The sequence below is a fragment of the Chenopodium album genome, chromosome 27, assembly GCF_948465745.1.
Source record: "Chenopodium album chromosome 27, dcCheAlbu1.1, whole genome shotgun sequence".
NCBI lineage: Eukaryota > Viridiplantae > Streptophyta > Magnoliopsida > Caryophyllales > Amaranthaceae > Chenopodium > Chenopodium album.
In genome coordinates this window covers 21815249-21839016 of record NC_137860.1, presented here as the reverse complement: position 1 = coordinate 21839016, position 23768 = coordinate 21815249, and the positions used below count along the sequence as shown (strand labels likewise).

Sequence of the window (23768 nt, the reverse complement as noted above, 5' to 3'; positions counted from 1 at the left end):
TCCTTTCTTTCTTTTTGGTGCGTTCATGTGTGCTTCCATCGATGTTTATCATCCCGGGGCTATTGAACCCACCAAAATTGGCAATATCAAATCAAGTTGACAGTGGGTTCAACATCCCAAAATAATGATTGCGCACAATGAACCCTCCAAATGCAAACTTCCTTCACATTGAAACACAAATTTTCCTATCTTACCTCACTAACGAATCTTACCCTTTTACCTCAAATTTTGATAAAATCGATTATATTTGCACTAAAAACCGCCAAACACAATTCATTGCCTTATGCTCAATTTGAATTAATCCAATTCCAGGAATTCAACCAATAAATCCAAAAGAAAACAAGTGAAAGAAAAGAAAATAAAAGAGAAAGAAATCAAAAGGAAAATTTAGAAATCTCCGGGTTGCCTCCTGGAAAGCGCTTGCTTATGGTCCTAAGCTCGACCCTTCTTTTAAATCATGGAGGGTCAAAGGACTCCACCTTCTTCAAGGCGGCGGAAAGAACATACTCCTCTTCATTCATAAGTAACTTCACATTGTTGCTTGAAAGAATCTCACTCTCTTGAATTTCAAAAACAACTTTTTCATTCTTCAACTTCAATCTCATTCTCTTCTTCCTAGAAGCCCTTGCCTTCTTCTTAGCTTTGTTCCTTTTGGTAGACAATTTCTCACCATCCACTTCCAAGGAATCACCCTCCTCTTGAGGATAAAGCTCAAACCAATGCTGAATGTCAATCACCTCTTCGTTCATAGCCTTTGGAAGCTCCTTCTTGTCTTCACTAACTTTCATGCAATCAAAACTCACAAGAACATCATAAAAAATATCATGAACATTGTTAGGTGAAGAATCAATCACATACACATTGTCAAATGAACAAAGGGAATCCTCACTCTTGATTCCTTTCACAAGGGATAAAGACTCATGCATCGGCTTCAACTTAAAGCTCTCTTTCTTGTTACCAACTCTCAAAGTAATACGGCCTCCCTTAACATCAATCAAAGCTCCGAAGGTAGCTAAGAATGGTCTCCCTAAGATGATAGGAGATGATAGGAATGTGGTCATCTTCTTCAATCTCAAGCACAATGAAATCAACCGGAATTGTAAAACCACCTATCCTAAGAGGAACATCCTCAACTTTTCCCTTTGGAAACTTGATAGATCTATCGGCCAATTGCAAAGTCATGTTGGTAGGAAGAAGTTCTCCTAGCTTAAGCTTCTTGAAGACCAAGAAAGCAATTATGCTAACACTAGCACCTAAGTCACACAAAACATTTTCAAACAATTTGCTCTTGATTTTACAAGCAATGGAGAAATTACCCAGATTTTTCATCTTCTTGGGGAGGTCATTGTGAATCAAGGCACTACAACACTCACCAAGCTCTACCGAATCTATCTCATTGCAATCTCTCTTGCCACTCAAGATATCCTTAAGAAACTTGGAATATCTAGGCATTTGGGTCATGGCTTCAGTAAGAGGGATATAAAGATGGACTTCCTTCAACATTTCAAGAAACCTCCCAAATTTTTCATCCAACTTGTTCCTCATGAACTTTTGGGGGTAAGGAAGGTCGGGTTTTCTCACTTCCTCTTGTTTTCTCTCAACACTCTTCTTTTTCTCAGAGCTCTCCTCTTTACTCACATCTCTTGACACAACTTCCTATTTTTGCTCACATGAGACACTCTTCTTCTTCTTCTCCTCCTCATCATCCCTAGAAACCCTCTCCTCAAGAACTCTCCCACTCCTAGTGGTGATGGTATAAACCGGTTTCTTGGGGTCAGCTCCTTGAGAAGGCAAAGAAGACGGACTAGCACAATCCTTCAAAGTGTTTGCTAGTTGTTTATTTTTGTCTCAAGCATTTTGTTATGTGTCATGATTTCATTAAATTTCTTATCGCTCACCGCCATATAGGTATTCAAGATTTTCGTTTGATTTTCAATTATATCCTCCAAATTGGACTTAGAAGATTGAGAATAGGAATTTTCACTAACACCTTGAGGTTTTGGAGCAAATCCGGGTGGGGGTCCTATTTGGTTATTTTGAAAATTTCCCCTCCCTTGATTGTTCCAATTCCCTCTATTTTAATTGTTGCCAAAATTTTGTTTTTGGCCACCAAAGCCTTGAGACTGGCTTTGATTTCCATACCCTTGGCCTTGGGATTGATTGCCATAACCTTGGTTATTATAGTTGCCTCGGAAACCTTGGTTTCCTTGGTTCCTATAATTGCCATTGTTATAGTTATCATATCCTCCTTGTGGGTGAAAATTTCTATTACCAAAGTTCCTTGGTCCATCAAACCTTTGACCATTGTTATTGTTTGACACAAAGTTCACATGTACACACTCACTATTCTCACAATCATCAACATTTTTAAAACCATTTGAACAAGTAGAAGCATCATGGTCATAAGACCCACAAACATCACAAAATAGGCATCCATTGGGCATATTGTTAGAAGTAGAAGGAGTGGAGTTAGAAGAAGTACCTCTCCCTTTAGTGTGGGAGGGATGACCTTGTGCATTGGATGTTGCACTCTCAAGCTTTGCTTTGATTGTTGTCATCTCCTTTCCCAAGCTTGCAATTTGAGATGATAGATTGTTGATGGCATTAAGGTGATCAACCGAATAAACCGTTGATCCGCTCTTGCTCGAAGACTCTCTTTCTCCTTCTTGCCAATCCATATAATGGCGCACCACATCCTCTATAATGTCCACAACCTCTTCTTCGGTTTTGTTCATAATTAGCCCTCCGGGTCCTGCATCTAGACACGATTTGTCTTGAGGACTCAACCCTCCATAGAAAATTTGGATGATTTGATAGGTTGGGATGCCATGGTGGGGACATTCTCTTTGATATTCCTTGTATCTCTCCCAAGCTTCATACAAACTCTCACTCGGTTTTTTCTTGAAACTTTAGATCAAAGTCCTTGCCTCAACTGTTTTCTTTTGGGGTAGAACCTAGACAAGAATTCCTTAGTACCTTCGTCCTATGTTCTAAGATAATTCGTCTTGACCTCTTTGTCCAAACATTCCAAGGCTCTTCCTATGAGAGAAAAAGGGAACAACTTAAGTCGGATAAACTCTTGAGATACACCATTCACTTTGATTGTATTGCAATACTTCTCAAACTCTTTGAGATGGTTTAGCGGACTCTCACTCTTAGCCGGACTAAATTGTCTCCTTTCGATCAAAGTGATCATGGCCGGTCTAATTTCAAAATCATTTGCCGGTGTTGTTGGCAATGCAATCCCACTTTTAAACCTATAAGCATCGGGAATTCCCAACTCCTTCAAAGCAACTCTAGGATTTTCTCCCATACTTTGCTCTTCTTCTTCTTCTTCTTCTTCTTCTTCTTCTTCATCATCTTCTTCTTCTTCTTCTTCTTCTTCTTCTTCTTCTTCTTCTTCTTCTTCACTTGAAGACCTTGTGCTCAAAGACCTACTAGCAATCCTTCTCTTTGAAAGAGTCCTCTCGATTTCCAGATCAAAAGGTACAAGGGAACGTCCACGTGCTCTATGCATATAAAACTCGATGAAACTACTAGTAACACGACTACAACTGTAGCCTAAAGAAGAAAATCTTATTGTGTTTTTGCAAATAAGATGAAATAGACTCAACAAAAAAAGCAATCATCTACGCCATTCTCCGAAAACGGCCCATTTCTTGACACGAGGTGGGAGCTAGATTGTTAGACTAACTTTCCTATGCCAAAACAAAATTTATAAACTCTCGACACACCTTCATACAAGTATAACGGCAAGTCAAGGATCGAACCCAAAGGAATGGGAGCTAATTACTTTTGTCTAGGTCAAGCTATCTCGAAGTCAAAGGTTGGTGTGTATGTGTAATCTAAGCAACTAAACAAGACAAACAAGCAATAGAAATCAATATAATAAAACATTAGGGTTTAGTATCCTCATAGATTAGCAAAGAACATAGCAAATTGGGATAATAAGTTGACTAAGTCGAGTAATGCGAGGGAAGGTCGATTATGCAATCAAGAGAGAGTGATAGGCTAATCTCAGATCCTATAGGTTAAACTAGCGCCAACTACGAAAGACACTAACGAGGAACCTCACAAATCACCTCAATCGACAAATGTAGGACACAAATCAATGGTCTGTATCAATGTGAACCTACAATACAATCTAGTGCATCAATCAAAGTTAGCTACTCTTCAATCAAAGCACACATGTACATAATCAATCAACCAATTTAACCACATCATCAACTCCATCAAATCCCCCAATTTACATCAATTCATCACATCATAAATGCTTCACAATCACCCTAGCAAGCTAACTACTCATAATCCATAGAAATTGCAATAAAAACTAAACTAATCAACAAAATCATCATCATCAAATCAAACAAACTAAAATCAATCAAAACTTAATCAAACTTGAACAGTTAACAACACAAAAGAAATCAAGAACTAAAGATTGCATTAAAGTAAAGAAATCCTTACAAACTTACTTCAAAATCAAGTAGAATCAAGCTTCAATCATCAAAATCAATGGTTTCTCTCTCTACAATTCTCCTCTTTCTCTCTCTACAATTATCCCTAGATTGATCTAATTAATCTCTAATTGAATTTTTTTCTCTAAATTTAGAAGGAAAAACTATTCATAGTAAAACTAACTAGGAGAGATCGGTTAGATCGTCCCAAAAATACCCGGAAAGACGCGACCAGTGCAAAGGGAGGGCGCGGACGCTCTAATGTGGGTACGGAAACAGAGCCTCCAGGAGGCGCGCCCGTGCCCAAGTGAGGCGCGCCCGCACCACCAGGCTGCGCGGCCGCGCATGGGTGTGGGTACTCTTCCCCTTCTTCGATGATGCTACAACCTCGTGCGCTTGACTTGGTGATGGTGATGAACACTAAGGTAGGCAATCTTGAAATGGCTTCCATGGTGGGTTCAACACCAAAATGGTGCCCCCACCGCATGCGTGCACCAACTCATAAACTTCACCCTTGTATTCCTTCACACTTGAGCTTTAAATGGAAAGAAAGAGGCATCCAAAATGATGTGAAACGAGGGAAGGAGACTCGGGAATCTTTGAATCACGATCTCAACCTGAAAAACAAACGAAAATAAGCAAATACAAGAGAAAAAGGAAGAATAAAATAAGAAATGCATAAAAACATATAACCAAGCAAATAAATGCAAACTAAAAGAATAAGGAACAAAACTAAATGAAAACTAAGAAAATAGCCATGAAAAGGCATAAAATCCATCCTAAAAAGAATCAAATGAGTGACATAAATGGCACTCATCACCCTAGTCACCCTTGGGATAATCTTAGTATGGATTTTGTGGTTGCTCTCCCTCGCACTCAAAGGCAAAATGATTCCGTGTTTGTTATGGTTGATCGTTTTCGCATGATGGCTCACTTCATCCCTTGCCACGAGACCGATGACGCGTCTCATGTGGCTACCTGGTTCTTTAGAGAAGTGGTGAACCTTCATGGCATTCCAAAAAGTATTGTGTCAGATCGTGATCTTAAGTTCTTGAGCTACTTTTGGAAGACCTTGTGGTAGTTAGTGGGAACCAAGCTCTAGTTTAGTACCTCTAGCCACCCTCGAACTGACGGCCAAACCGAGGTAACTAATCGTACCATGTCCACCGTTCTCCGAGCTATCATTAGCAAAGACATGAAAGATTGGGATCTTAAGCTACCATTTGAAGTAATGTATGGTTTCAATCCCCGCCTACCACTTGAGTTGTTGCCTAGTATCCCTCAAGAGGAGTTGAGCTTTGAGGCAAAAGATAGAGTTGAAACGATGAAAAAGCTTCATGAAGATGTCAAGAAGAGAATTGAGAAGGCAAATGAGAGTTACAAGGCAACGGCAAACAAATTCAAGAAGCCAAGGGAATTCAATGTAGGTGATCGTGTGTGGCTCCATCTTCGAAATGAAAGATTCCCGGCTAAGAGGAAGAACAAGCTCATGCCAAGATTTGAAGGCCCCTTTGAAGTTGTGGAGAGAGTTTTGTGTCAAAAAGTTATGGAGAGAGCTGCACCTAATGCTTACAAGCTAAAACTACCGGGAGACTTTGGAGTTCATGCTACCTTTAATGTTGGTGATCTTGATTCTTTTCTTTTTGAATGTGATATTGGTGATGATGATCCGAAAATGAGGGAAATTCCTTTTGAAGAAGAGGGGTTTGACGCGGGTGCATGGAACTTAGTGGAAGACGTGCCACGTGTCGTGACACGAAGTCGGGCCAAGCTACTTGGAGGTCACCTTTCGAGGCTAACCATCCTCACACTTGAAGACAAGAAGAATTGAAGAGGTGCGGCCGAACCAAGGAAGTCCGACCGAACCACCTAGGCAGTTTCAAACCCGATCTTGTCAGTTTTGCAGCAGTGGTCGAACTCCAAAAGTTCGACCGAACCAGGAGCAGGACAGTTTGGTCGAACCATCCCTAGGTTCGGCTGAACCTACCCACAAATTCGACCGAACTTACCTTGAGTTCGGCCAAACCTTCTCCCGTTTTTCTGTCAGCTTGTACAAACTATTTAAGTTGTTTTAAGATGTATTGCATTTTAATCAATGTTGAACTTTGCTTGATTTTGTAATCAAAGAGACTTTCTCTCTCTACCATAATCTTTGTGATTATCTTGCTTTCTTTGTGATTGCTTCCCCTATAATCTTTGTGGTTATACCTTAATCCTAACTTTACTTGGTGTTAGCTTTGATTAAGACCCCTATTTCATTTATCTTGGTGATTTTGCGATAGGTTTCCCTTTATTTGTTGCATTGGAATTTGTGCTTGTTTGAAAGTTTTCCCCTTTTACTTGTCTTTCCTTGGTTATTTCATATCAGTAAATACTTTATAGCTAAAGCATTCAACTCAAGAATCAGATAGTCTTCTTTATCATAATCAGAAATAAGTTTAGGAACTACCTCGTTTTTCTCATTGGTTGAAGTTACCTCAAAATCACTCGATTCAATTACATGCCAAACCTGGTAATTTTCAGCCTTGATGAAGATCTCCATCCTACTGTTCCAGTAGATGTAAAACTTACCTTTGAACATGGGTGGACGTTGTGTTGAGTACCCTTCTTGAAGTTTTTCCTTGTAATTCATCTCTCCTCAGGAACTTACTCAGCCATCTGCTTGCACGTGAGAACCGTGCTCTTATACCAATTGTTAGTTTAGACGAACAATATGAGGGGGGTGAATTATATGTGAGTTCCTAATGACTACTTTTGCAGAATATAAAACAGAATGTAAAGAAACTTGTAATGCACACATGATTTTACAAGGATACCTTCCAGGGCCTAATTGGAAGTAAAACCTTGACCCTTCTAAGGGATTTCTAAAACCAAACCACTTCACTATAATAGGGAAAACACACAAGTTACAACCTATTATAATCAGACCTTTACTCACAAGTTCCAGAGTGAACTTGCTACTCAATAGGACCCTTTCCTACCCAATCTAAGTCCCACACTTAGATTCACTCGTACTCCCAAAGTACTAAATCTCAAAGCTTCACACTAGAAGCTTACGCAACTGTATGCAATGTAAATTTCATACACACACGCAATAACCCAACTAATACAAATTATAAGACACCTAGTATATGATAGGCAAGCTATGCATGAAACCCGAAACTAATATGACAAAGTTATAAGCTTGGAAAACTTACACAATAAAAGCACAATGATTTCTTCACGCATAAACTCACAGAAAACTATGAAGTGAGATCTCTACTATTTATACAAGACAAGCCCGCATAGCAAGTACGGTTTTCAAAAGATAAAGATGTTAAATTACCAAATCTCAAAACACGGTTTTAAGTAAATCATTTAAAAGAAAATCTTTTCGGAAAACAAGATAAAGAAAGATTATCAAAAAGAATAGTATCTTTTACGATATTCAGCTTTTAAGAAATAAATCAATTAGAAAATCTTTTTCTTAAAATCAATGTTTTTATCTTTTCCGTTTTACTTATATTTGCCAAGCATCTTTGTCACGCTTCATTCTAATAGATTTCATGCATATCGTACTTAACATATTGAACAACATATCTAGAAGATAAAATCTTAATTAAAATAGATTGTTGCGCCGTTATTCAGTAAAGGTAGATTAAATTACTTGGGCTTCACGCAGACCAGGATTGAGTTCCTGCTGTCACTTGTTCTCCAGTTCTGAACTGGAACTTCGCAGGCTAAGTTTTTTCCAGAACTTACGGTCTTCAACGCAGACCAAGTCAACTCCTTAACTTGCTGTCTTTAGGTTCCTGTTAGGAAACATTCCTGTTAGAGAACTTTTCTTCTATTTCAATTAACTTTTCTTCAAAGGTCTCTTCATGTCTTCTTAGTTTAGGTTACTTTTCCACCACCTTGGTCTACTTCACTTGTTCTAATTACACACTTATAAACCTTTATTAATTGAGTTTGTTTTAATTTAAGTCTAACATCATCAAAACCTTAAACTTCAACATTACCTATATCTGATCCTTTGGATAATACTCGAATTTTTTAATAATGTTTCGAATTGAGTTTGATGAATAATTTCTGGTAAAAGAAGGCCAGCGGTGCCTAGAGAGTAGATAGTTGAGACAGAACACAAAAAATCCTACAGCCTTGCAGCGCACTCATAGGAACCATGTTTATCAACTAATAAATAAATATAAATAAATAAAAAAAAATAAAAAAAAAAAAAAAAAAAACCCTAGTATTAAAATTTTTGTGCAAGTTGATAATTTTTAATGAACACATGATATTAACGATGGATCTGTCATTTAATTATTTATAATATTAACATAAAGTGTTGAAAAGAAGGAGCCGAGTTGGTATCAAATGAAGTAACAAGAACATGAACACTACTGATCCATCTTTCTCCAAATTATTATTTTATTAATATTATTTCTTGATTTTTGTTAACTTAAATTAATAGAACAAATAAAAGCTGGCCTCAGAAACAATAATACACTGCTAAGCAGTTAATTGCCTGTTAACTACTCCGTAAAATGTTACAATAAAATAATGTTTGTAAAAAAAATAAAAACAAAAATTACACAGAGCTCAATGTTGTATTTAACTGGAAATTTTACGTACAGAAGTACAATACTTCATGTAATTCGACAAAAAAGGTTTATTAACTACTCGTATTAATATATGATTTAATTATGATTACGATCTAATCTTCTTGACTGTTCGGCAAGCCAAGAAGTCAAAAAAAATGGTATAAGAGAGGAAATTAGCTAGTTTATTGTTACCGAAATGTGGATTGAGTTGGTTTGTATTGTCATTATCCTCTTGTATTATGCCAAAAGATGCATATAATAAGTTGATAAGATGCAAAGCCGAAATTGAATTTTTGTTTACATTATTTTATTTAGTTGAGACGAACACTATAAGAGGGGTGAATTGTATATGAGTTTCTAATAGCTACTTTTGCGGAATATAAAATAGAATATATAGGAACTAGCAATAATGCACACAGTATTTTACGAGTAAACCTTACAGGGCCCAACTAGAAGTAAAACCTCGACTCTTCTAAGGGATTTCCAAGACCAAACCACTTCACTATAAGGCAAACACACAAGTTACAACCTATTATATACTTAGACCTTTACTCACAAGTTCCAGACTGAACTTGCTACACAATAGGATCCTATCCTACCCAACCTAAGTCCCACACTTACATACACTCGTACTCCCTGAGTACTACTCACTAAGCTTCACACTAGAAGCTTACACAACTATATGCAAAGATGTATTTCACACACTCACCTAAGAAACCAACCAATACAAAATACTTTACTCCTAGTATATGAAAGGTAAGCTACGCATGAAACCCGAACTTAATATGACTAAGTTATAAGCTTGGCTAACTTACACAATTAACCACAATTCGATCTCTTTACGCATAAACTCACAAAATATAATGAAATGCGATTTCTACTATTTATACAAGACTAGCTCGTATAGAAAGTAGGGTTTTCAAAAGATAATTATGATAAATTAATAAGATCCCAAAACACGGTTTTAAGTAAATCTATTTATTTTAAAGAAAATCTTTTGGAAAACTTATCAAAGCTAAATTATCAATCGAATAATATCTTTTCATAATCTGTTTTTAAGAAGTAAATATTTTTAGAAAATCTTTTCTTAAAAACTTATCTTTTTAAACTTTCCATTTTTAATTAAGCTTGCCAAATTTTTTGTCACGCTTCTAATAAGTCTAACGCGTAAACCTACTTAACATATTTACATGCAGCAAATCTAAGAGATAAAATCTTAATTAAATAAATTTGCTACGCCAATATTCTATAAACTTAGGATACTTGGGCTTCACGTAGTGTAGGACTAAGTTCCTGCTGTCACTTGAACATCGCTGGCCAAGTTCTTCTAGAACTTACTGTCTTCAACGCAGACCAAGTCAACACTTCAACTTGTTGTCTTCAAGTTCCTGTTAGGGTAATTAGATAGTTCTTGTTAGAGAACTCTTCTTCTATCTTGTTTAACTTTTCTCTGGAATCTCTTCATGTCTTCTTAGATTAGGTTAGTCTTCCACTTCTAAGTCTACTTCACCTGTTCTAGTCACAAACTTAGAAAAACCTTTATTAGTCGAAGTTTGCTTGAGCTCAAGTTCATCATCATCAAAACCTTTAAGCATCAACATTATATTTCGTAGTTGAGTTGGTTCAAATCATGAGAATGACATCTATAAATAGTCAATATGTAATAAATTTTAGACTAGAATACATAATAGTGTTTATATGCTGAAGAATAATGTATTTTCACAAATTTTTTTAGGTGGCTGGTCACATCATGTAGCTAGGGTTACTCGAGTTACTCGGGCAGGGGTTATACAAGTTACTTGGTCAGGGGCCGGGTTTACTTGAGGGGTTTGGTAAAAGGTTACTTGGTCAGGTGTTACTTGAGGGGAACGGCCGGTTAGGGGTTACTTGTGAGGTTACTTGGTCAGGGGTTACTCGGTCAAGGGTTCGTTACTTCTAGGTTACTCGTTCAAGGGTTACTTGAGGGATTACTCGGTCATGAGTAACTCGAGTAACCCTTTACCGAATAGCTCGAGTAATTCTAGTCACATGATCTGACCAGCCATACAGATTAACCCCCATTTTATTTTTTGTTAAACTTGATATTCATATATTTAATTTCTTGATTTTTTTTTTTTTATTTTTTTTTTATGAGAACCTAAACTCATACTAGGAATGTGTATTTATTTTTCTAAAATACTCAAACGATTACAACTTAAATTTAGAATATATAGCAACACCAGATTAGGACTAGTCAAAATATCATTATTTCCGTACTCATAATTTATTCTAATCTGACATGAATTAGTGCATAACCTACCTATTGACGTTTTGATAACGAAATTCTATTTAAAAACAGTACAAGTTTTAGTTATCCCGGACCAATGCATCTACACTCTATTCTTAGAATATACATTAGTTCATAGACTTCATACCTCATTGTCCTACTACAGAGCTCTTCTCAAGATTCCATTACTCCAAGAATTTCTTTATATGTAAAACAACTTCAAACCTAAGAAACAAACTTTAAGGGTTGCCTGTATGTTCATAAATAAACGTGTGACAGGATTTATGTGGTCCTTTATTATTTTATCTTATTTAATTACTAAAATTTTGTTAAAATACTACTTCGATGGTTTATGTCGTTTCACCTAGCTGATACAAAAAATAAAAAAAAAATAAAAAATAAAAATACAGAAACAAAACCAGCCCTATACATCAAGCTAAGATCAACTTTTTTGTTATAAAAGTTAACACAGGTCGGAACTCTTCTCCAATAAATCGTATTCCGGTTAGCTCCTAAGTAAGATAACGGTCTTTCGAAGTTGTAGCATAGCGAAGACCGAACCTCAACCCTCACGGTTTTTTTGGTCTGATAGTTTTTTTTGTGCCTCTATTGGAGATTGAACTCTCGACCTCATGGTTGAAAGGTGCAATCTTTCCCACTAGACCAAGCTAAGCTTGGTATCATGACCAACTTGGTTGGAGTGTTTACTATTCAACTTTGTTTTTTTGGTATATATATATATATATTAGTACGTAGTGTCGAGGCTTGTAACACTTGCATGTGGATTATATCTAGCAACTCACTATTTTAGTTTTTAGTATAGTATGAGTACAGCTCAGTCAATTGACAAAAGATGACACCACTTTAGTATCTTCTAAATCGTTCAACATGGTACCAATTACCAAGTATCTTTTGTTCACTAGTTTTGGACTTGTAACTCAATGATCTGTCAATGTGACTTTTTATTGGCGGATAAACAAATACTTTAAGGAATTTTAGGCAATTATTGCTAGGACAACTTATGGACTTTGAAGTCAACCATATATAAAGTAAAAAAAAAATTAAAAAAAAATTAAAAAAAAAAAAAACAAAAAACAAAAAAACAAAAAAACAAAAAAACAAAAACAAAAAACAAAATAGGTAAATACTAGTGGAAAGAATTTGCTTATCCTAATCTTAATTGTATCCATATGTATCAAACTTAACCTCTGCCTTGGGGGATTATAAATCTTACTTGTATTACTCAAGTTAAAAAAATAGAAAAAACTGGTGGAAAGAATTAGCTTATCCTAAGCTTAATTGTATCCATATGTATCAAACTTAACATCTGCCTTGGGGGATTATAAATCTTATTACTCAAGTTACTAAAAAAAATGTCCCTAAAAAAAGGATTAAAAATGTTTTTAGTAGTGTACATGAGCCAATTAAGGTCCCTTTATATAACTAGGCAAAAAAACACGAAATGGCTAGTTCTCTTTAGCTTATTTTAAGTTTAGATTACTTCAGTTCGGCTTCAATAAGTTCAGTTCAGTTTAGTTCAGTTCCAATAAATTCAGTTCATTTCAGTTCAATTCTTATCTTAATTTCCTTCTCTCATAAAATATTCAGTTAAGTTAAGTTTAGTTTAGCTCCAATAAGTTCAGTTCAGTTCAGCTCGGTTTAGTCAATCTTTGATGTCATATTGTATATTATTCCTAAATTAGAGAGGAACATTATATGGAATGGATCGGATTAGCTCAAAATTCTAGTAAATGAAAAGATTAGCTCAGACTCTAATAGGCTTTTCGTAAAATAGAGAGGATAAGCACAATATTATTATTGTTGCATACACACAATTCAATCTAACACTCCCTACTTTTTACTCAATACCTTACTGATTTTTTTTGGATACATTTGTCAATACATAAGTTTGACCAAAAATATCTTTTATCTTGAAGTAGTAAGATAATTTACATCTATATTAAAATTGTATCTTGACAATATTCCCCACTTTTATTTAAAGATTGAGTAATTCAATACAGTAAAACTAAAACATTGCATATATTTCAACTTCATTATGATTTTCTACACTTTGATTCAATCCGGTAAAACTGAATACTTTGCACACTTTCAACCGCTATTCTCCTACAACTTAAAACCACTCTTTTACAAATCAGTGGCAAAAACATAAAAATTTAAAAAATTACTGCTATACTTATAAAAAAAAATTCAAGAACTAGTAATATCTGAAGTATTATAAAACAGAGATGTATACAACAACCTATTCCAAGTATCCGGCAATCCAGGCAAACACCAATGACTACAATCAGCGTAACCCAAAACATTCTCAAATTTCTTGGTAATATTCTTCCAGTCCATGCTCCTATAAACCGATGGATGTGCATCCATTCGATACGATGAAAGCTTGGTAATGTTCAAGTAGTTCACTTTTTGATTGTTCATCCCATTTATCATGGTCTCAATGGTATCAACAAGCGACCCTGGGTAGACGGATACATATGATTCATCCATTATAGGTTTTGTTACATTGTAGCACCATTGATTATATTGTCGACTTTTGTGCTCCGCTGAAATACTCCTGAAGTACACAGTTTTCGTCGAATCTACGTTGTTTTCTATCCATGTAGCCCATGTTCTCATTGCCCGTTCGTATGCTAGCTCTAGTGGCATTTCCTCTGTTAGCTCTCCCTTGTACTCGAATAAATCCCACCTGTTGTTACATACACAAAATTAAGAATTTGGGCATTTAAAAAAAAAAAAAAAAAGCGTTCACAAAACTATGTACGTAAATTACCTACAAAACACAAGTGAATAGTAACTTTTGAGTTATTAAGTAAGGGTATTTCGTCATGTGTGTATGTACTCCACTAAACGGCCATGTTACATACACATGAGACAACCATGTTATGTACACTACACAGTACGACTAACCAACCTAAGTTTGGCATAGTGAAAGCAGAGCAACAAGCAACTTTCAACACTGAGGTTGGAAGTTTAATTCTCACCAGTAATAATTTGGTAAAATTGGTATAAACTACCTTTTTTATCCAACTTTTTTGAAAAAAACCACCTTTTAAGTTTTTTTTTTTTTTAACTAAACCATCTTTTAAGTACCTAAATTTCTTATTGCACCACCCCTATTTCAAATCTAACAAATTGCATCTCAATCATCTACTTCCAAATCATCAACCATAGCAAAACCTTTCCTTCCATCTCAACCATCCACTCCAATTACCTCAATTTAGGTCTTGAGAATAAACAAATACTACAATTTAATTTTTGTAGCAAAATTAGGTTTGGTTTTTTAGAACTTTACTCAATTTAGTCATGCATATATATAAAGGGAAGGGTTAAATGTTTTTGGAGGTGAAAAATATACATGATTTAGGAGCGAAAGACATAAGTTGTGGGCCCCTTTGACGTCTTAGTTAATTTTTTTTCGTCATAATTTGAAATAGGGGTGGTGCAATTAAAAGTTTAGGTACTTAAAAGGTGGTTTAGTTAAAAATAAAAAAATAAAAAAAAAATAATAAATAAAAGGTGGTTTTTTCAAAAAAGTTGGACATAAAAGGTGGTTTATACCAATTTTACCTAATAATTAAGGAGACGGGAAGGAGGAAAAAAAAAAAAAAAAAGACATGGTACAACTTGACTTTCAACCATGGTACAGTTTGACTCCAAAAATGGCTATGGGGAAATAATAAAGGGACGAAGGGAGTAGCATCTCCCAAGTGAAAAAAATTTAGTCCAACTATTCAGAATTTTAGCAAAATTAAATAAAGTTCAACAGCTAAAGAATATAATAAATGTTAATAAAAATAAGGCGAGAAGAACAAATCCTAAGGTGTCGAGAAAAGGGACACGTACGACTTCATTTTACCAGTGTGTGACCACCAGTGACCAGAGTTGAAAACCATAATATCAGCACCGAGCCACTCCTTAGAATTCTTTGATAGCTTGTCAAGAACAAGAACATTTTTACCACTTTTGTGCTTTGTATCAAAATCAACTAAAAATGGGCTCCAGTAAAACTCAAAGGTGAAATTATAATCCTGCATTGGAAATGAAGAAAGTAACATGAATTGAACAAAGATTCCTTACCAAAATAAACAGGACATGATTAACCCAACAAAATAAATTAAAGTAGAAAATATAATAAATATATATATACCTTTGCTTTAAGAACTTTATACACTACTTCTTTGGCATGTACTTCAACTCTAGAAGATGGAATTGAAGTGTAAAGAAGGCAAGCTAGTGACTCCCACATGTTCCTGTTTAATGAATCACCTGATATTACCATTCTCTTGTTTCTCAGCCTTTTTAACATGTCTGTTCCATTGAATCTGCCATAAGTATTTCAAAAAAAAAATGTAAATTAATTCTTTTTTCCTTAAGGAAAAAGATAAAGCCGTTTAAACATCAACATCTGTAGATGGTGAGATTCGAACTTGTGATTACAAAGTCATAAGCTCAATTCCCACCATCCCCACTAAACATGGTTGGTTCAGTTAATTGTTTTTTTTTTGTAAGAAAGATGACAAATCCCCTACTCCCAAAGATAGGTAGATGATGAGGCTCGAACTTATAAGGTCAAAGTCATAAGCTGAGTTCTCCACCATACTCGTTTAGTTAAAATTTTCAATGATAGAAGCATAAATTAAAATTTTGCTTGGTATAACTTGTATGAGTGAAAATGAATACACTTACAATGGTATATCACAATCAGTAGCTTCCCATCTCCATTTCTCGTACTCGAAATCGGGTCTTCCGTTTACTCGGCAACTCATCTTCTCCTCAAGGAAAGGACACTTGATTGAGTCATAACTAGGAGTTTCATCCGGGTCATAAACCCATTGACCATCAAACATGTTACACTTCTTCCCGGTTTGGCTCATCGGAGTCGTCACGTTTTCGATGGCGAAAACTTGATTGTCCGTCGTAGGAGTAAGAGCGGTAGCGTTTGAGGCATCGGTAGGATTAGTAATGGTAAAATTTGAAGGGTCCAAAGTATTGATAATTTCATCAGTTGGCGAATCTAGCATTTTAAAAGGACCAAATTGTAGCATAGCATTTCTAGCAGCTAAAAGACTTGTGTTTTGGTGGCTTTTGTCGAGAATTAGGAGTATAAGAAGGCAACCAACAAAGGTTCCTAGTGAGAAAAGCTTCCATGTTTCATTAATGGAGGATTTTAACTCCATATTTGTGTTTTGATGTTTTATTTTGTGTTTTGGAAATATAAAAGTTGGTTCACTATTTCATAGGATTTGGTACTTAAAGAGTATGTATGAAGTAGGTTGGTTTTGTGTAAATAAGAATTTTTCATGCAATTGCTTTTAAATTTATGTATATTATATGATTAAGCTTTTGCTTTTTATGTATTGTACAATATGATTAAGCATATGCGTATGCTGTGCTGTATGCATGTGTGGAGCATAAATATTAATAATAATTGCAACTCTTTTTGAAGCTGAAAAAAATAACAATTAGCACTGACATTATGGTCATTATTTTCATCGAATAAAGTACTGTAGTCTTTACCTGCCTAAACGGCAACTAAAGCTGTCTTTTTTGGGGTGGGATATTATTACTGTATAACTATATTAGATTAGGATCACCAATGTTGTGTTGAATTTAATAAGCATACCAATTAAATTAAGTTTGATGAGAATAAATATTGTATCTCTCAATCACAAGTTTGCTTTGGAAAAATGTGATCTCTTATCCTTTTCCACCACTTTTCTTTTTTTTTTTTTTATTTTTTTTTTTTTTTTTTTTTTTTTATTTTGCTTCAATTTTGTTTCCAAGTTACCTTATGAAATATTTAATTCACTATGATATTTTCTTTCCTAATTTATCAATTAAATACATTACAGTTCAATACTATTCCGAATCTTCCATCTATTTTGATAACTAAACTTACTTTGTAAAGGAATTTTGATAACTAAATTAATTTCATTATAACATAATTACTACCTCCCAAAATTAATATAAAAGTTTAGCAACTACTTATAGAAAATTAAGTAAATATTATGTAAAAGAAAGGAAAAGTGCTCCCATTAATCACAACTTTGCCTCATCCGCTAATAATAATCCCTACTTTCGATTATTCACCATCACTCCCAACTTTAGGGAGGATTAATTTCTATTGTACCCAACTAATCATAAACCAACCTGATATTGCAAGTTACCAGACATGTGTCAACATGTGATACGTCCAAACAAAATTAAAAAAAATTAAAAAAAAAACACAAAATTAAAAAAAAAAGGCTATCAAACCCAGCCCCCCACCCTTATCCCAGAAAACACCCCACCCCCACCCCCACCCCACCGGAAAATCGCCCCCGCCCCTGAAAACCCCTCCTCCGATGTCGAAAAACGGCGCCCAGCCCTCCCTTGCCCTCGATACCCACCCTTTTCCCTTCCCCCACCCCCGAAAATCCCTCCCCCGCTACTGGAAAACGGCGCCAAGCCTTCCCCCGCCCTCGAAACCCACCCCTTTCCCTTCCCCCACCCCCGAAAACCCCTCCCCTATTGCCGAAAAACGGCGCCCAACCCTCCCCCGCGCGCCCTCGAAACCCACCCCTTTCCCTTCCCCCCACCCTCAATTTTACCCTTTCCATGACAATCAGCCACGAAAACCGGATGTGCTGGGTGGTTTCTAGGGTCGGGGATTGGTGGTGGACGGTCGGTGGTTTTTGGTGGAAGTAGGAGGTTGGCCGACCGTTTGCCGGTGAAATTAAGGGTTGGGGTTAGGGTTATGGCGAGATTGAGGGTGGTGGTGGTAGTGAAAGTGGTTGAGGACTTGTGGTTTTAATTATTTTTTTTTAAAAAAAAAATTAACCTATCATGATACGACACGTGTGCAACTAATCACAAGTCCGCAAAATTTACATCTTCAACTGGTTCCAAGTCATTTGGATGCAATAGAAATTAATTCCCCCCTAAAGTTGGGAGTGATGGTAAATAATCGAAAGTAGGGATTATTATTGGCAGACGAGGCAAAGTTGGGATAGATGGGGGAAATTTTCCTAAAAGAAATGCATAAGTTTTGATATAAAATTGTATTACCGGTCTATGCAACATAAAATTTACTACAAACTATTTTTACAGAATAATGATCTTTGTCATATTTTTTATAAAGAGAAAATATATCAAAAAGTGTTGAACTACAAATTGTTGTACACTTTTTTAAAATTTAATAAAATTATTCATTGCACAAGACATAAGCTAGTTTTATATATGGAGGGTATTTTAGAAATAACCACCTACTATTCTTCGTGTTTTAGAAATAACCACCAACATTTTTAAAAATTTTACCACTTATTATTTCAAAAAACATTAAATTTTCCCACGAGTTTGCCCAAGACCAGCGATGGATTTTTTTTTTGGATTTTTCGATTAATTACCCTTTTTCGGTTTTTTTTTTCAAAATTGCAAATTGAAATTATACAAATAAAACAAAAAATTGGTTTATGAAATTGGGGTTAATTATATATATGATAGTGTTCTTCATTTAGGGTTTTTAAATGAAATTGGGGCTTTGTTATTTAGTGATTAATTCACAAAGTTAGGACTAACTTGCATTAATTTCATGTATTATGTTTTCAATTAATTAGTACCAAAATTGATATTATTGTTTAAAAAATGTGAGGAATAATTGTAATAAAGAATTAGGGTTCATATATATTTGGTGGTTTTCTTAAATTATTTGTTATCTAAATGATGTACATGTTTTATACCATATTTTACCCTCATTCTATAGCTATTTTCTTATGGTTTTTGAGCTCTATACGGAGCTATTTCTCACTAACATTTTCTTCTCTAGTGTGGCTTGGTCTATTTAATTGATTTTGTAGGCACATGAAGATTTCCGGATGAATTGGACTTGTTTTGGACAGCCACGAGAGCTTATTAAGATGGAGGAGCGTTTTTCCCGTGTCCGCCCTGGCAGGGAGTCATTACCCTGGCAGTTAGGCGAAGGAAGGAGAAGAGAAGAACATTGTGGAAGAGATGGAGAATTCGACTCCCCATCGTCCGGGCCGGGCAGATTTGCCCTGGCATACCGGGCGGACAAATCTTTGCACGAGAAGGGTAACTTGAAGAAGCTGCAACTTAATTTTGCTTATCGCGCCCGACCGGGCGGCATTGCCCTGGCTGCCCTAGTAGAGTTTCGCGAAGTGCGTTTTTAGTATTTTTTTGGGATTTTTCATGTTAAGGGATATAAATACCCCTTTGTAAACCCCAACTAAACATACTTAGTTATGATTTTCCAGCTTTTAAACCTTCATTAGAACCCTAATATTCTCTCTAGATCTTGATTAATTTTCACTTTCAAGTTTTGATCTTTGTTCATTAACAATTGGTACTTTTCTTCATTCAAGTACGTAATTGGTATTCATCTTTACTTGTTCCTTAACTTTTTTTTGTCTATTAATCATGTTTTCATCATTGAATATTGTTTTTGCTTTCTTTAACATGTGTGAGTAGTTTCCTTAATCCAAGATCTTGCAGAACCCGTATATGATTGATGCATGATTTAATTCTTTAAATTCTCTAATGATAATTGCAATTGATATGCTTAATTTATTGTGCTCATGCCAATACTAGATTAGGGATAATTAGTATTGTTATTGATCCATTGATTTAATCGCAACGGGATTTAGGTTTTGATGGGTTTGAATAAATCAATTAAGGGTTTGAAGTTCATCACGGGAGTAGTTGAATGGATGATTAGGAATTTAGGGTAATGTGCTGAAGGTCTTTAATTTACGTGATTCCACAGAAATAGGCTTGATTGTGATTAGGGAAGCCATTGATAACTCGGAGAGACCATTGGTACTATATAGGGATTACTTTTCCTCATTAATCAATTGAATTATTTGTTAGGGGTAGAACGACTATTGCATTAATTGTATTCGTGGTGGTTCTTGATCTTGGATGTTTTTAGCATTGATTTGTCATATTACTTAGATTTAATCGTTTTAATTAGTTCCTTAGTTATTAATTCTCACTTATTTGATTTGGTTACTTGTTTAGTAGTTAATTGGGTCTAACTAATTAGTTAAACCATAGTCTCTTGGGATGCCCGTCTACATAGTAGTGGTCTTGTTAGGTTATTTTTGTTAGGTACGCGACACGCCTATCAAATTTTGGCGCTATTGCCAGGGACTAACGGTGTCATTCTAGTTATTTGTGATTCGTTTCTACTAAGCATATATTTTGTTGCTTCGGCTATTGTTCCTTGTGTCTTTGATCTCCCGTTTTAGTTTCTTTGTTGCATGCAAACTCGAAGTTAGGTTCAGATGATTTAACACCTTTTGATTCTCAGATCGAAGCTAGTGCAAGAAGACGAAAAGGTAGAAGGAGGAAAAATCAATATACAAGAAACATGGTCGGCCCGGGAACAAAATCTCTTTTAGAGTATGGTATTCCGGATACAACAAACGGATTCCTCTCTAGTATTGTTAGACCTCTTGTCACCGCTCAGAGTTTTAAGTTGAAACCCCAAGTCATACAGTTCATCTCCAATGATTTTTTTTTGCGGGCTCATTGAATGATTGCCCTGTGACTCACATTGATAGTTTCTTGGAGAAGTGTGACACTATGAAGCTCAATGGTGTCACTAATGATGCTATTAGACTACGCCTTTTCCCTTTTTCACTAAGAGATAGGGCAAGGGAATGGCTACAAGATGAAGGTATTGGTTCCTTTGATACGTGGGACAAGCTTGCTAAGGCCTTTCTAGTTAAATTCTTGGGGCAAGAGAAAACCGCGAAATCAAGGAACGAGCTATCTACCTTCCACCAATCTAATGACAAATCCCTATATGAGGCATGGAGAAGATTTAAGCGATTGCAGAGACAATGCCCTCACCATGGTATTCTAGAGTGGATGTTGATCCAAACGTTCTATAATGGTTTGACCCATGAGTTTCGCATCTACATTGATGCTGCGTCGGAGGTTCCATCGCGACTAAGAACCCAACCGATGCCAAAGATTTGATTGAGAAGATGGCAGCTAATGATAATTACCATCCACGGGGACGAAGTGCTACCAACAAAGGAGGTAAATATGATGTTGATGCTCTAACTCTTTTGACAAGTTCTGTGAAGGCATTAACTCATAAATTTGATCAATTCCAAACCGAGCCTTCTCGACCCTCGATGGAAACTTGTCAAATGTGTGAAACACAGGGTCATACTGCGCGAGAGTGTCAACTTAATTATGATGGAATGACAATTCAGCAAGCAAATGCTTTTTATACCACGACCTCCACAAAGCCATTTGATGAAGGGTGGAGAAATCATCAAGGGTTCTCATACAAGAACACTCAAGCTATAGCAAATACTCCACCATAACCCGCTTTTCAAGCAAGGGCACCTATCAAATTTTGGCACCAACCACCACCTCAATCTTCAAATCTGGAATCCATTATGGAGACTTTTGCTACTTCCCAACAACAACAACAAGAGCTTATTTTAAAGCAATTTGAGTTACAAGCAAAGTAAGTTGAATATTTAGAATACTCGATGTAATTGCTCGTTGCTCAAAATAAAAGGATAGAAACTCACCTTTCTCAACTATCACAACAAGTGAGTCATCTATCAACGCTTCAAGATCAAGCAAAAGTCTAAACGAAACAATGCAATGCAGTTTTCGTGAAGAGAGATGAGTTGACTACGGGGGGATTAGAGGAGAAAGTGTGCAATCAGGAGTCGAAAACTAAAATGCGTGAGAATAAAGGTCCCAAATATGTTGCTCCATAAGCCTATGAGGAACCGATGCCTTTCCAGCAAAGGTTATCAAAAGTCGTGCTCAATAAGCATTTTGGGAAATATTCTGAGACTCTTAAGAAGGTATATGCTACCATTCCTTTTTCTAATCTTATAATTCAAATGCCTCAATTTGAAAAATTTGTGAAAGGAATTCTAGATCATAATCATAATAATAAGGAATTAGAAAATTTGGTAGTGAAGAAGCATGGCTCTGATATCTTACATGAGAACCTACCACCTAAATTGCATGATCTTGGTAGTTTTACTATTCCTTGCAAGATAAACAAAAAATTTTTGATAGGGTCTTGTGTGATTTTGGTACTAGTATTAATTTAATGCCTTCTTCTTTGTATGAAAAATTAGGTTTCAAAAAACTTAAACCCTCCCCCATATATCTCTTCAAATAGCTGATAGAACTGTTTGACTCCCTAAGGATGTAGTTGAAGATGTATTAGTTGAGATTGGTGAACTTGTTTTTCCTGTTGACTTTGTTGCAGTGGATATGAAAGAAGACATTAAGATCCCGCTCATCTTTGGTCGCCCTTTTCTTGCTACAACTCAAGCTTTAATAGATGTTCCTAAAAGACAAGTGACCATTAGAGCTCATGATAAACAAGTTGTGTTTAAGCTTTTTAATGACCATAATTTTACTTTTGATGGTGGTACTTGTTTGAGAATCGATGCTACTAACCCTTTGGTTGATAAGTGTATTTCTAATAGAAATCCTGTGAGCAAAAAGGACATTATTCCACCACTTGATGGGTTTAGTTACATGAAGGTCAATTCGGATACAAGGCTCATCAGCTCTAATTCGAAAGAGTCGTTTGGAGGTGAATATATTAATGGACAATACCATGGAGTATCTTCTGTGTGTAGTGACCCAAGTTGAGCTACTAAAGAAGGGTTAAGCTAAAGACCCTAAACAAGCGCTAAATAGGAGGCCCCATTTCCTTTTTTGTTTTTTTCCTCTTTATTTTGCTACCCGTTTAAAATAAAATTTTATTGGAACAATTGATTCTAATAATCCCACCTTTGACCGGTTCGCTGATAATAATGCCACCCTTAGATTATTATTTAATAATCCCACCTTTATAGGGGATATTCTTCTATTGGTCCCTAACCTGTTGGTAACCGTTTATGATGGGTTAAGATGCCACGTGTCATTTTATAATTGGTTAAAAAAAGAAAAATGACATTAAAAAAAAATCCACCATCTACCAGCCATCCCCAACTCACCGTGAAACCCTCTCCTTACCCTAGCGGCCTAGCCTAGCCCCACCAAAATCGGCCCTAAAAAGCCAGCCATGGAACCCCCCAATACCAAACCACCCCGTTGAACTATAACCACCACAGCCAACAACTTGAAACCGCCGATAATCCCCGAAGAACCATCGAAAATCCCCCTAAATCATAGACAATCGCCAAACACCCCCCTGAAAACCACCGAAACTCCTACCCAAATTCAAACTGACCTCCTACTCACCATATCTTTCCTCACTCTCACTTTACTCCGCACTGCTTGGTCCTCGCTTACCTCTTCAAACCATATGATCGTCCCCCTCCATTTGTTGCTGCTCCTACTATTAGCGATGCCCATGTTTGATCTGGTTCAGATTATTTTGGGTAATTTCGTTGGGAATTTTGGTGGTTTTGGGGGGCGGTTTTTGGTGGTGGGGCGGGGTGTCAAATG

The 23768-nt window shown here is 36.0% G+C and overlaps 1 protein-coding gene and 2 non-coding genes across 3 annotated transcripts; 1 reads left to right on the top strand and 2 right to left on the bottom strand.

Annotated features, from left to right (window-relative positions):
* The first annotated feature begins 2823 nt into the window (after window positions 1–2823).
* LOC145621678 (small nucleolar RNA R71) lies at window positions 2824–2929 on the top strand. The gene has a single exon (XR_014108494.1). It is a non-coding gene; the product is annotated as a small nucleolar RNA R71 (small nucleolar RNA).
* Window positions 2930–13311: 10382 nt separating this feature from the next.
* Window positions 13312–16648, bottom strand: LOC145620576 (protein PMR5-like). The gene is made up of 4 exons (XM_081675270.1): window positions 16011–16648; window positions 15472–15646; window positions 15168–15352; window positions 13312–14010 (listed from the first exon to the last, which is right to left on the bottom strand). The coding sequence occupies exons 1-4, from the start codon at window positions 16499–16501 to the stop codon at window positions 13509–13511; spliced, it is 1353 nt and encodes a 450-aa protein (XP_081531396.1). The 5' UTR covers window positions 16502–16648; the 3' UTR covers window positions 13312–13508.
* A 4428-nt stretch (window positions 16649–21076) lies between these two features.
* Window positions 21077–21184, bottom strand: LOC145621703 (small nucleolar RNA R71). Its single transcript, XR_014108513.1, has one exon. It is a non-coding gene; the product is annotated as a small nucleolar RNA R71 (small nucleolar RNA).
* Between the last annotated feature and the right edge of the window lie 2584 nt (window positions 21185–23768).

Bases quoted from the DNA above. Each gene is read 5' to 3' on its own strand.
- LOC145620576 (XM_081675270.1), bottom strand. From the start codon at position 16,501: ATGGAGTTAAAATCCTCCATTAATGAAACATGGAAGCTTTTCTCACTA. The intron at 15,353-15,471 runs GTATATATATAT...TTTCCAATGCAG, and splicing joins ATAAAGTTCTTAAAGCAAAG to GATTATAATTTCACCTTTGA. The intron at 14,011-15,167 runs GTACGTGTCCCT...ATGTAACAACAG, and splicing joins CACACTGGTAAAATGAAGTC to GTGGGATTTATTCGAGTACA.